Source organism: Rhodamnia argentea, chromosome 4 (assembly GCF_020921035.1).
Source record: "Rhodamnia argentea isolate NSW1041297 chromosome 4, ASM2092103v1, whole genome shotgun sequence".
Lineage (NCBI taxonomy): Eukaryota > Viridiplantae > Streptophyta > Magnoliopsida > Myrtales > Myrtaceae > Rhodamnia > Rhodamnia argentea.
In genome coordinates, this window is record NC_063153.1 from 18,792,749 (window position 1) to 18,806,612 (window position 13,864).

The window sequence follows — 13,864 nt, forward strand, 5'->3', positions numbered from 1 at the left end:
TTTAGGATGAATGCATTTGTTTTAACTGGACACAGAGTTCTACAGACCAAAAAAAGGAACCCAAATATTTTAGTATGCCAATGATGTAGAAAGATTGTTTACCCAGTCAGCTGACAAACCAGTTTATAAAGGCTGCACATGATAACCATTCTGTTCCGGAAAACTGATTCTGATTAAAATGACTTTTTATGATTCTGTTCCTAAATGGGTTTTAGAGAATCAGAACGCGTTTGATAATTGCCCAAAATTTATGTTCTTGGAATAGAAACACGTTTGATAACCGCACAAAATTTCTATTTCGAAAAACTGTTTCTCTTCCTAATTTATTTCATTTAAGTCAAATAACTATATAGCTACTTTGTAAAATTTCATCTTAAATTGAAGACTAATTTCCAATGCACAACAAAATAATTTAAAAATAAATTATTTTTTTAGCATGTCATAAATGAAACATAAATTTTAATACATGACGTTTGGAGTTCGATTGAAGTACGGGATAGTTCCCATATTAAGAACTCATTTTTTTTCTTTAAATGTCCAAAATACATACAAACATTGCAGCCGAATAACCAAATTATCTATCGACCAAACAAAAAAATCAAATTATCGTCCTTGATACGAAGTACAAGTCCTTCACTATCATTTTGCAGTTTTTGTTCTAAATTCAAGTGAGTATTTGGCTCTAGCTCCACATGCAGATGGCCACATTTTGTGACGCACGGCTACAAGTCTATATATTATCATCCACATGTTGGATGCCATCATCTTTTGCGACATTTTTTGCGTAAGAGTGAAATCTATGAAATTTAAAAAATTGATGCTCAAATTTATGAAAATGAGGTCAAACTAGCCTAATCTAAGCTTCTTCTATTTTTAGGGATTTTCTAAAATTTTTGTGATTTTTTTTTAAAAAATTCAATTTTTTTCTATTTTATTTTATTTTTATTTTATTTTCATAAGGTTGAGAGAAAAGTGACTAGATAACTGAAAGGAAAAAGTGATAGATGTGAGACTTCATTTTGTTTTGTAATTCTCAAAAGTGATTCTTTTTTTTTAAATCAACTTTTTTTTTTATGAATTTTATTTTAAAACCGATTCTCGATTCTCTAAACCGATTATGAAAACAGAATCAAAATCAAAATCAAAATCATTTACGTTACCAAATAAAGTTCTCATCTTTTTTTGTTCCAGGAAACAGAATTAGAAAATCGGAATGATTCTCATGCATGCGACTTTAAGTCGCATGTTAGTAAGACCAGCTTACACATACTCCAGTTGGAACGGCTACTCATTGAAAACCCAAAAAGGGGTGGAAGGTCATTCCTAATTGCGGATACAATAACCCGGAAGAGTATAAGAGCAACATGAGCACGGTGGCGACAAAAACACATTGCGCACCAGAAATTCTCCATCCTCATGATCTGCTTCTAGTATGTATGAGATATTGAATGACGTCCGAATGATCGTTGACACCTAAATTTTGATTTTTAGCAAATCATTCATTTAAGTATAAAATGAGAATTATCATAGTTCTCACAAAAATTAATTTCTCATACACTGCATATTTATTTTTTGTTAGTCATGCATATCATTGCATTCAAGCCGGAGGCAAAGCAATTGAGCTCAATTTGACAGAGGACTGGACTAGGCTTAGCTTGGATTTTTTGGCAATCAAGAAGGAGTGTGCCGAAAATTAACAAGGCTATTGGAATAATTTTGAGCTTGAATCAGCTCATTTACTGTTTAATTTGGGAAAATCCTTTTAATTAAAAAATGTCCATTAATTGAAAAAAAAAAAAAAGGGCTTCATGGATGAATATTTTGTCTCCGGATCAAATTAGGATTATCACAAGTTGAGCGACAATTTAGCAAATAATGAAAATAAAACGTAAACCCTAGCTCACCATTATAAATACACGCATAGGGTTTACATTCGGGGGGACACAATTATAAGATACGGCATATTGGAGGGCAACGAAAGGGAAGACACGCAACTCCCTCCCTCTTCATCGACAATGGAGGTTCAACGCGACAAAAAGGAGAACTGAGGTTCTCCACCAAGGAAGAAGTGGTGGTCTTGGCCTGGAGGGGTCCACGAGATACATTGGAGACCAACATCAGGGGGCAAACCAAAGCAATCATCAAGCAATACCAAAGGGGGTCTTCGGCTCTTCATAACAATTCTACATTAACATCATCAGCCGCAATTCAAGCAACTTCGTTGGATTCTTGCAAGCCCTTGATGACATCTGAGTTCATTGCTTTTAGTCGAGCGTCAAGCTGACCACCATCGCATGGCCCTCCTCGAACCCCAGTGACTAACCCGCGAGCATCAAGAGTTCCGTGGCCATGAAAGCTCCATAGCCGTCCGTGAACCGCCGAGAGTCCACCACCATTGGCCACGGATGCAATTCTCAAGCAGAACCGGTCCAATCTCAGAGCTTAGTGCTCAAGTTTCGGGCTAATTCAAATTTGGAACGGCAATCTTGCAATATTCGGGGTATAATTCCTAATCTTGAAATTCAATATTCAATTGCCTTTTTTGTCATATTTGCATATCACATATTGCACATCATATTTGCATATCTTGCATAAAAGTGGATATTTTTAAAAAAAAATTTAGGTTGATTAGGAAAATTTTCTTTCCTAATCCGCAACTCGTAGCACGATCGAGAACGTCCATCTTTAAGATTATTGATGGAATACTCGATTAGGCAAGGATTTGGGTTCAATCTTTAATCGTAAGATTACGAATTAAAGATTGACTCAAATATTCGCGAAATATTCCAAAACTTGATTGATATATTCACTTTCTTGTTTGACATTGATTGGCATATTCACTTTCCTCAATTGATTGGAATTGTTTGATTGTCATATCTTTTATAATATATCCGTCGCGTGATCTAATCTTGAAAATTCTAAAAAAATTGCATTCATTCACTTTGCATATTTGAAAATTGCATCTTTTAAAAAATAACATCATGTAGATATTGCATAACTATTTTTTTAAATAATTAGATTAGATTGCATTTTAGGATAGAAATTGCATGTTTAAATAGAATTTTATGCCAAATAATCTATCTTAATATATTAGGGTTTAGGTCAATTTAAACTCTAAAATATGCAAGATAAATATTGTTTTGGCATAGTTCTATTTTAGGAAATTAATTCATCCGAAAATATAAAAAAATTCATTCATCCATGCCACGTCATCTTTGCCATGTCGGATTAGGTTGCATTTTAGATTATATTGCATATTAGAATTGCATGTCTAGGTTTTAATTAATTTACATGTCACGTAGTTAATTTAATTAAACCGTGGTCTCACTTGTCTATTAATTTAACTTGCATGTCATCTTGTTTAGTCTTGCATTTAATTCATAACATTGCATTGCATATAGTATAGTTTTTCATGCATTCATAAAAAAATCAAAAATAAAAGAATTATCTTGTGTGGCGCATGCTTCCCTGGATTATATTGATTTCCGGATGTTCGGTAATTGATTGTGCACCCGCATGATAACCTTTGTCGGTGACTTAAGTTAAAATCAATTAATGTTGCCTTCTCAAATGATTTTTCATGAAATAAAATGGTACCGAAAGGGCGTTAGAGTAATCTGGCGTAATCAAGTTCCCGAACTCTTAATCTCTGGTTCGTAGGAATAAAATAATTCTCCCGCTATTTTATTTAGGTTTCTAATCGACCTACCATAAATGATTAGTGGCGGCTCCAAAATTCAAATATATTGCATGTTAATCAATTGAACCTTAAGTTGCGATTTGGTATGGACTTGGGAGAGTCCGAGTTAGGTTAGTTAAATAATTAACCTGATAATCCATTAGCCTGGAAATTTTTTTTGAATTTTTAGGTCGTGACAATGACATTCTTCAAAACTTTGTCATTGTAAGATTCCCAAGAACTACTAAGATATCAGAAAAGGATACATAGCGTACACTACCAGTGAATCAGTTTTTGCTACAAAAGAGCTGCTACAACCAGTGAATCGATTTTTGCTACAAAAGAGCTGCTAAACTTATAATAAACTAAGGTTTACATTAGTACAACAAATCGCCGAATATACAGTTACAGCAATCACATTAAAGTTCTAAACCTAAGCTATCGCTATGGTACATGATCCATTATAAATAAATAAAATCTGGCCACCAATTCCGCGGATCCAAATCCGCAATATCCTATGTGTTTCACTCTCCCTGGATCATTAGCGAGTGGAAGGGCACCCTCTTGATTTCCACGAAAGTTGAATAATCCTTGCTCAGCGGCTGTTTCCAGGGCTCTCCATCCATCTGCATGTACGCGTTGGTCCACTCCCCGCCCCTGATTTCCAGCCGAATAGCAGCAGCCTGACAGGTGAAAACAAAACCACCAACGTATCAGCATGCGTGTTAGGAAAAACCAGGTTCCAACGGTCCCCTCCCCAGCTGAATTTGTCACGGTTCAGGTGGCTTAGTTTTTGTATGGTGAAAAACCAAAACTTCAGTGGTAGGTTCAGGCTTCTGAGGACAACCCATTACTGACTTGTGAAAAAGATACAGCCAAGACACAAGACACATCCAGAAAACTAAAACAAAATGTGTAGCCATTAGTTCAGTTGCCGGTTGGCAACAAGCGAGCATCTGGTGTGGGTCCACAGCCATCACCATGTTGATTGCCACTGAAGAACTGTGAGATCCCACAGAGTTTCTGTTTTTCTTTAGTTTCTTTTGGCACATCAGTTTGAGTCTCATACTAAAGAATATAACATCTCAAAGATAGTTCACCTGGGCAATGTGCTTAGCGGATATCAACTCAACCATGACGAATGAGGCATGCCATCCTTGCTTCAAGCCAAATATTTCAAGCAGACCGTCGTCCACATGGGCCTCAACAAATCCTCTCTGCATGACCGATGCCTCACAGTTAGGCAAACTAACAAAGCACTATTACCACATAAGTGGCAGGTAGTATCTGAAGTGCTATATCACACAGTCAAAGAAGAATGCAACCTTAACATAAAAAAATAAATTGCTTCATTCATGTGCACGGACTGTCCCAATTCGCTTGTTCTAAGATGGTGTTGAGTAACACCAGCACTGGTTCTTAGGACATTAAATTTGATTTTCATGCTTTTGAGAAAATCTCCATTTTAGGAAAGAAGCACAATCCTGTTAGAAGCATGCAATAAGAAAAATCTCATTAAAATTATTTTCTGCAACAAGATTCAAGAGAAGCACCTTCTCTAGATATTCTGGCTTCAAATTACCCCATGGATGCCTTCCACTGGCGTAGCTATGAAGATTCAGCGCCACTATGGCCCTGACACTGAAAACAGGGAAAAAGTGAACAGATAACACTTAAAAAATGAGATATTCAGGAGCGAAAAAGAAGAATTGCTGACTGGTTAAAACACTTATGCAAAAAGCTTAGGCTTTTAACAGCATTAGAAAGATTGAGGGATAACAAACTTTGTAACGTTCTACAGCATGAGCATCTATAATATATGGGAGACATAAAAAATGAATCCCAAAGAAAGAGCAAAACAAAAATACATACATATGCATGTACGTGTGCTTGTGTAACCATGTACATTTAGAACTCTAACCTGGAAGGCACAGGAACCTTCTCCCATTCTGTGCAGTTGACCTTCTTAATGTGCATCCTTAGAATGTTCTTTAGTCCCCTAAAAATCAACACATTTGCATGCATAGCAAGATGAGATGAACGAACAAAACGACACATATAGACAGTTTTTCGATCGGCAAATATCATCTTATCAACAGCGAGACTCCAAAAGAGAAAAAAAGAAGCCACATTGTCCTCACAAAGGTTAGGGGCAGCTACTAAGTCACTAGCCAAAGTATTTAAGGTACCATAACAATAAATTGCAATAGAAAGATGGGAACAATAACAAGGTGTGGGATCAGTATTCCTCCTACCTGAACATGTGCAGAAATGGCCCTAAGGAAAAAAAAAATGAAGGGAAGACTCCATGTAGATAGCAAACCTCAAAAAAGAGGAGGGAAAGTATTGCAATTATTAAAATTTACAGAGGACACATAGTATTACAATACAGAGAATGGTTGTCATACTAAGAGAATGATTCAATAATACAATCTCCCCTTGTACCCAACCAAGTTTCCTCCAGGCAACCTAATGCTGTCCCTCTATAAGTTTATTTATCCTCCGCTAGCATTGTTGAATGAAGTATTTCATGATTTAAACATACTGGGCTCAGTTCCAAAAACAAATAATAATAAGAAAGCCTAGATATGGATGGTGGAGTTAAATATAGATAAATGAATAGTTAAAAACTTCAAACCTCTAACTTCAGATTCCATCTCTTTCATGTATACATTTTTATTATGAACACGATTTAAAAATTGCAAACAAATTCATCAAATAAATGCAAAATATTACTCAAACTTGGTGCTAAAATATAGAAATCAGCCAATCAAAGGAACAGTTTTGCCAATGGTTACGTGCGTCTCAGTCATATTAATTTTCATCAAACCAACACCATTTTGCTAACAGAAATTGTTCCTTAGAAATTTTTCTCAACGATATTGCTCGGTAAATAAACCAGATGACATTTCCAAGAAAATGGGCATTTTACGAGCCAACCCATTCAAAGGACAGAGAAATAATAGTGACGGAAGCATGAAAAAGTACAAAGACCCCATACCGAAGATCTAAGGGTTTTAAATTCACTTGCAGTGCTGGACTAGTTGAGGGCATAAAATGAGCAGCGCAAGCAATGTTTTAGGAGCAATAACCATATATTATTTCTGTTTGTACTCATCCCAAGTTACAAGGTGACAACAAATGAAGGCGTAAAATTTCCGTAGCTAAAAACAATGCCATCTTTAACCATATATTTATTTAATGAAAAGTGGAATAAGGTAGGAGAAATGTCAAAAAGTTTTTCAAGTATCCAACCTAAGACTCGGATCACTCGTGCAAGGTGTAAAAAACCACCCTTGGCTGCATGTATATCCGGAGTAGATCAGCTGTAGCAACAAGCACATCAGTTCAAAGCTTCAATTAGCATATCTCAGCAAAGCAACGGGGGCAACAAAGAAGGTAGCAATTTCAAATGAAGGGAAGGAAGATAGCAACTCAAAACACTTCAAGATCTATTTAGCTCCAAAATTGATGAAAAAGCCACCTCAATTATAATTATGCATGAGATCATACATGAAGCCAAAGTAATTAATAAGAACCTTATTTGCAATTGGACCATGAGCAAGATAAGGCTTTTCATCGCGTAAATGGTGAAAGCCATAAGCGACCTGTGCATCCATTCCTTCAAAACCAGAGAGAGGAAGAGAGTAAATAACGATCGAAAACTATAGAAACTGACAGCCTAAATCGCCGGAACTTCAAGTTCAACTTCAACCATGATCTTATATAATATAAAGGTAAGTTGCCATGCAGTAAAAGGAGAAATGAGAAAGTTGATAGTTAGAAGGAAACAGTTGCTTTCAAATAAAAGGCTAATTGGAAATGTGGTGCTAGGGTTACAAAGAGGGTTCTAAATCTCATATGATAAATGAGGTTACAGTAAATGTGGTGATATTGAGTATATTAATTGAAACAATGATGCAAAACAGAGGGCTTCACTTAATTTTTTTTTTTTTTGGCCGGTAGAGGGCTTCACTTAATTCACTAATCACAATTTGTCAGATAATTCAGCAAATAACAGGTAATGAAATAGTGAAACCTCTATGTACTAATAGCATTTCGACTACCTCAAACAAAGGAGCAAAATCAACATCTCCACATATAAATGCAGTGCAAAATAGGTGAAAGGAAATTGGGTTGTGAAAAACTAAATGCAGGGTGCTGCATAGTGAATTGTATGTCATTATTGAATGCATATGCATTGACAATCTTAATTATCTGCACCAGATTTGAACTGCAACCGCTTTACCTATACTGAAGTAATTGTAAAACACTCCTCCAAAGCAACTGGATTTCTCGGGCAATTGCCCTTCAAATTCCAAATCCTGGAGCATCAGAAAATCAAGGCCATTAGAAACAGAGGTTTTGCTGAAAGGTCAATAGCCAGAACAAACATAACCCTGGCTAGCAACAGAAAGTCCATGTGAAACACATAAAACATCCACATCAGCATAGACAATATATTCCTCTCCAAACAACCAAAAATCAAATACTTCTCGGTTCATCTTACATGATTGAACATGAAAAAAATACTCAAAAAGGAAAAATCTTCAATGTTGGTAAAGACAAGATGCAGCGTAGGTTCCATGTGAATACAACATTCACAAGCAGTCCAATCTAGAAATCATGTGAGTCCCTAGTATTACAACTATCAGAACCTAATCAGCATTGAAGTCCGTGAAGAGTGATAATATGAAATGGAGATCAACCTTACCTATCATCAGAAGTCATCTATAATGGCACTAATGTAGTTACATAGATCTGTAACTGACAAAAGAAACAATAACTATTAATTTACAATTATTTGCTCAATCCCCACATGTTTTAGGTCAATGAGCTGCAAAGCCATTACCATTCCAAAAAGATAGTCAAATGTCAAGGAACCACATAGGGATGATTTTGTAAAACCAAGAGATGCCACAGAAAGCTAGAGAGAAAATTCACACATCATCCACGCATCAATAAACTCAAATAACACTACCATCCACCGACCAAGCCTCTTCTCCCAATCGACGGAGATTACCCAAAATCTCTTACTGCAATACTACCCCTTTTAATATCAAGCCTTCAATTTCAAATGCTAAGGTCCTTCCTTTAGTGGTCACCCATATAACTTCTGTGGTCTTCCACTACAACCCTTTATTATCTCCCTGGTAGAGTTCGCACTAAAGCATCTGAAAGGTCAAATCACCAATAAAAGAAAACGAGGCTTATCTCATCTTATCCTCCATTAAGGCACTACAGAGTTTCTTTAATATGCGGTCTTTCCTATATCTTATTTTTTTATGAGACCCAGAAACTCATGAACACATTCTCATTTTCCCTTCACTAATTTCACAAACATGTGGGTATATAACAGTCCAACACTCATTTCATAAAGCATTTCAAACTAATGTCAGTTTTCCAGATGAAAGCTAGTGCATAAGGAACTCAACCAAATGTGCGCTACCTACATGCTGCACATTTAGAGTAGGATTAGAGAAGTTATATATGCTTGGTCATACAAAACATTATAACTAGATAGAGCAAGATAACATCAATTTACCACATTTTCAAGATCTGACTATAAATCACATTCCACTCTTCACAGCTCATATATTGCCCTTTATATTCCTTAAATTGTCGAGCTTGACCACGAATCCAGTGTTTACACATTCAAAACAGGAAAACATTAACATTCTATAGTTCCTGCACAATATGGTACAAGGAAGAGACACCTCACCAAGACTTTCAGAAAAACCTCTCCAATTTATTCAAAGTGAACACAGGATAATGCTACTTGCATATAATGCATGAACTTAAAAAAGAGAATGAGTTCCTCCACTGTACTGTTAAAGAACTTCCAAGTAAACATATTGTAGCAGATCAATGAACCTTAGAAAAGAAAATGCCCATCACATAGTTTAGTTGCTGAGTATGCCCTATCATCCATCAAAGGTTCGCATTCAATTGAGCTACATGATCATAAAAAGAGCTAACAAACCTCATGAAGAGCACAATCTTCAATGGGCTTTAGAGAATGAGGTAACTTAATTTCTTCACCCATCGGCGTGGATATCATAGCATCCCAACTGCATTGTAAAATGAGCATTTCAGTGATAAATAATTGTTCAATGAGTGAACAATGATCAAATACTCATAAAAACACATGAAGAATTACTGGTAACAGACGTAGCACACGAAAGAGGTTGTAAAATGCTTCAGGCCATTCTCACGTGATACGCAATATAATCACCAAATTTTTTAATGTTAGCAAATAAGACTTTACAAATTAATGTCCCTCCACTGGGCAACAATTTCAAAGAAACAAACAGTCTTCGCGAGGCACTTGCTTGAGATGCCGTGCATGGGATTCTGCCCTGAAGATTACAGGCCCCAACAATAGGAAGCCAACCCTATATGCTAGGCTTTGCATCCTTTCTCTCAACCTCTCACGCAATTACCCCTCAATAAATGTCACATCGACTTGTTGGTTTCATAATTGACACATATTAGCACCAATGAACCTTGATAGAAGTACTTTCCTGCTCTCAGTTTCACATTATAACCATCCTAAGACACTCCCCGTCCTAATCCCTATATATTTCTGCTCCCACCAAGTTGTCCAAATCCATTACAACCTCGGCTGAGATGGAATCGTATTAGTCTACGTACTCAACCCACACTAGTGGAACTTTGGGAAATTTTAGAGCAGAAGCTGATATGATGCAAGTGGATAATATCAACAACGGAATGGTGCAACAATTGATGTTTTCTTCGAATGAGAGAGAGTATATTAAAAAGCACCAAAGGAGTGCCTGCAATTTGCAGTTAGTCATCGAAGTGCAACAAATAACATCAAAAGCTGTCAACCAGTCATTGTCCTGTACTGTGCAACTTTAAGGATAGCCTAAACCAGATGTGCAACTCTAAGGTCAGCCTAAACCAGATCATTGCTAATGAGTACTGCCATTCTGCCGGACATGAAGTTTTGTTACATGTCACCAATTGACGATTAAGGAAGATATCATACCTGTCTAGACGACACACTTGACCGGTACTTGCTCTGTCAAGAGTCCTTTTGACAGCAGATTTCCAAGCAAAGGGGAAAGAACCACCCTAAATTCAAAATTACACCACAATGAATCGAGAGATACAGTTGGAGAATTGAAAACACAACAAACAGAAGCAGCATACCCAGCCAAAACTCCTAGCCAGGTCATTCCCTGTACCAAGAGGAATGACTCCCACAGGAGGGACTGGTTCTCGGTGCAGTCTGTGAAGTTCTCCAAGAGATCCTAATACCCAACCAACGGTACCATCTCCACCTGCAACCTGCCCAACAATCAGAAAGGTTGCCCTAATGTATCAATGTAGAAGTTTTGATCCGCCTCTGTACACACATCCACGCAACTCTATGCATTGAGTTGATTGGCTAGTCGAACGTACCACAACTCTTATTTTCTCCCGGATCTCCTTGGCACATTGATCACCTAGACTAGCCAACTTTTCGAGGCAACCCAACCCATATAAAACAAACTCCTGAGGCTTAACGTCTTGTAGATCAAAAACCTGCAACATAGATGACCTTAGATTCAAAGGCGTGTTTTCCTAACATGAAGAGTGCGACGTAAAGTTCATACATTCAGATACATTAGGATACAGAAGCACGACAAACCGTGGAAAAAAACCTGCATAACCTTTGATGTTTTACTATTTGCATCGATTATGATTTTCAACAGCGTAGGCATTCATTTTTTCAGTCTTGGTAAAGTAACCCCTGTTGTCAAATGTAGCACTAAAGCTTTCTGGAAACTCAAAATGACCTTTTCTAACATACTATATAATTTGACAAGGGCGCACGTGAAACTGAAAAATATAAGTATCCAAAATATCACATGCCATACTTTTAGAGAAAAACTTGTCTTTGTGAACACATCTGTCAAGTGATCTTCATGAGTCGCTGCAATGATTCAAGTTGTCCACAACAGTAGTTGTCATAGAATGGCTCAAATCTCTGTCTCTCTCGCTCTGTTAAATTTTTGTTTGAAAGAGAAATTCTGTACTACAAAAACAAACACAAACCAACAGATGTCCGCCCTTCAAAAATTTGAGACCCAACAACTTCATGGCTTATTTTTTAGCTCCAAATCAATGGAAGAATAACACAAAATTCACTATCAGCAGTCACTCCCATGAAGAAATCATGAACTGCACATAAAAGATGCATCCTTTCTCAATTGAAAAGGAAAGAGAAAAGCGGAAGGGCTTTTCAATATCACAGACAGTGGAGCTTTGACTTTTATGCAGCGATGAGGAACCAGCTTGATAACGGATCAAGATAGAAGAAAAGATGCGAACTCAAGCTAGCAAAAATATTTCCAGCATCAAAGCGGCTAACATCATTTCCCAAATTGTGGACTTTCTCATCTTAAGACAGCTCAACAATGCCCATAATCCTTGAAGTGTCCAACAGATGCCCAACACACGATTACACTCAATCGAGCAGTCCAGAGCATAGCAACGAACCTAGACTAGGCTTCCAAATAATCAAACGACTTGCAAGAACAGACCTTTTTACAGCTATTACCATATGAACTCAGAGCTTGAGCTCAGACATACGGACAGAGACATATCGCGTGATTAAATTCAACTAAACATTTACTATCCTACCAACTGCCACATCATTCGCACCTGTTCCTCAGCAATCAGCTGGTGAAGCCGGAGCTTGAGCTCAGGCCCGTGCCTCCCGCCGCTGCGGGAGTTGATGAAAACAACCATGGGGGCCTCGGGATGCTCGGGATTCTCGTCCGCGGGCTGATTCTCATCAACGCTGTTCGGGTCCTTATACCGGATCGAGTTCCGAATAGCGATGCGGAGGTACTTGGGCATGATCAGCCTCCGCCTTAGCTCCTCCTTATCGATTCGCATCCCCGTCAGCCCGCAGCCCCGGAACGATTCGATCACCGACGACCTCGCCGCCACTCGCACCCCGTTCTCCGGCGTCTTCGGGGAATCCATCACGCCGGATAGTGAACCAAGAAACCTCTCTCTCTCTCTCTCTCTCTCGATTCAATCGAGCAGCTGAGAAGAGAAGACTTGTTCGAGCAAGTGGAAAGCCAAAGGTCGATGGACGATTTTTGAAAAAAAAAAAAATCCTAACTTGAAATCATGAACAATGATGACATTAGCAGTGCTTTTAACAGACGAAGTATGGAATCGAATGCATGATTGCGTCTGTGTGTATATCTACAGATTCGTCTAGAGAGAGAAAGCAAGAGGACCAGAGAGAGAGAGAGAGATTTTGACGAATGACAATCGACCACCACCACCAGGAGGTCCACCACGACCACCACCCACGAGCAGGCCAAGGCGGAGGTTTTCACAGTTCGTAACTGCAACTGGGCTGTTGTGTCGGAACACTTCTGTTGAGAACCCGAGCGACTCTTCTGCCCATGACCCTTCACTTTATTTACAAGTCTTGCCACTTTCTAGATGCTTTTTAGGTTCGGCTCAGTTTGCCAAACGAGGCCTTTACGCGCGGGCGCCCCCACAATTCACGCGATGTCGAAACGAAAATCATATCAACCCGTGTGAATCGGGCGATCTTCAGATGGGAACCGGTCTCTTTTTCTTTTTCTTTTTCTTTTTTTTGGGGGGGCACTTACGTTGGAAATACTTATTAAGGATTTCATTTGATTTGAGTTGCTAATTGTCGAATCTTAGTCGATAATTAGGGTAAAGAGCCACGGAATATCGTGGAATCGAGTGGGGCAATTGGTTGATTTTAGTCATGATTCACATCGATCACGGCGGCTTTCATTTATGGGAAACTAGTTTGGGTTTCTGACGTTGAGTAGAAATTTGGTAAGCACCCCTCCATATTAAATGCGATGAAGATTGAGATCCTCAACATCCATCTACTTTTCCTCACATTCCATAATTGAAAAGCGGTGTTCGGCAAGATTTAAAATGATATGTTCCTCTGCACATCCATAAAAAGAAGGCAATCACTATGTTTAGATGACACGTGCGAGCTAAAGTTGATCGAATATGCACGTACAAATACGTGGGCAAGTCCGTCTTGAGCCACTCATCTTTATTTTAATTTTTCACAAAAATTGCTCATTTCGAATTCAACGATATAATGTATTCACTTCGAATTTGTATCAAATAAGGTTCAGCACACCATCAGACCGCTTCATC

General features: G+C 38.0%; 1 protein-coding gene across 1 annotated transcript; it reads right to left on the reverse strand.

Annotated features, from left to right (window-relative positions):
• Nucleotides 1–3,985: 3,985 nt before the first annotated feature.
• Nucleotides 3,986–13,070, reverse strand: LOC115744537 (diacylglycerol kinase 7-like). Its single transcript, XM_030679764.2, has 12 exons — nt 12,353–13,070; nt 11,108–11,230; nt 10,856–10,993; nt 10,692–10,777; nt 9,663–9,750; nt 7,929–8,004; nt 7,219–7,301; nt 6,935–7,005; nt 5,601–5,678; nt 5,233–5,320; nt 4,780–4,896; nt 3,986–4,362 (listed from the first exon to the last, which is right to left on the reverse strand). Exons 1-12 carry the CDS (start codon nt 12,677–12,679, stop codon nt 4,204–4,206), a joined length of 1,434 nt encoding a protein of 477 aa, XP_030535624.1. The 5' UTR covers nt 12,680–13,070; the 3' UTR covers nt 3,986–4,203.
• Nucleotides 13,071–13,864: the final 794 nt, after the last annotated feature.

Bases quoted from the DNA above. Each gene is read 5' to 3' on its own strand.
- LOC115744537 (XM_030679764.2), bottom strand. From the start codon at position 12,679: ATGGATTCCCCGAAGACGCCGGAGAACGGGGTGCGAGTGGCGGCGAGG. The intron at 7,006-7,218 runs GTTCTTATTAAT...TTGTTGCTACAG, and splicing joins ATGGTCCAATTGCAAATAAG to CTGATCTACTCCGGATATAC. The intron at 4,897-5,232 runs GTGCTTCTCTTG...TCGGTCATGCAG, and splicing joins AGCCAGAATATCTAGAGAAG to AGAGGATTTGTTGAGGCCCA.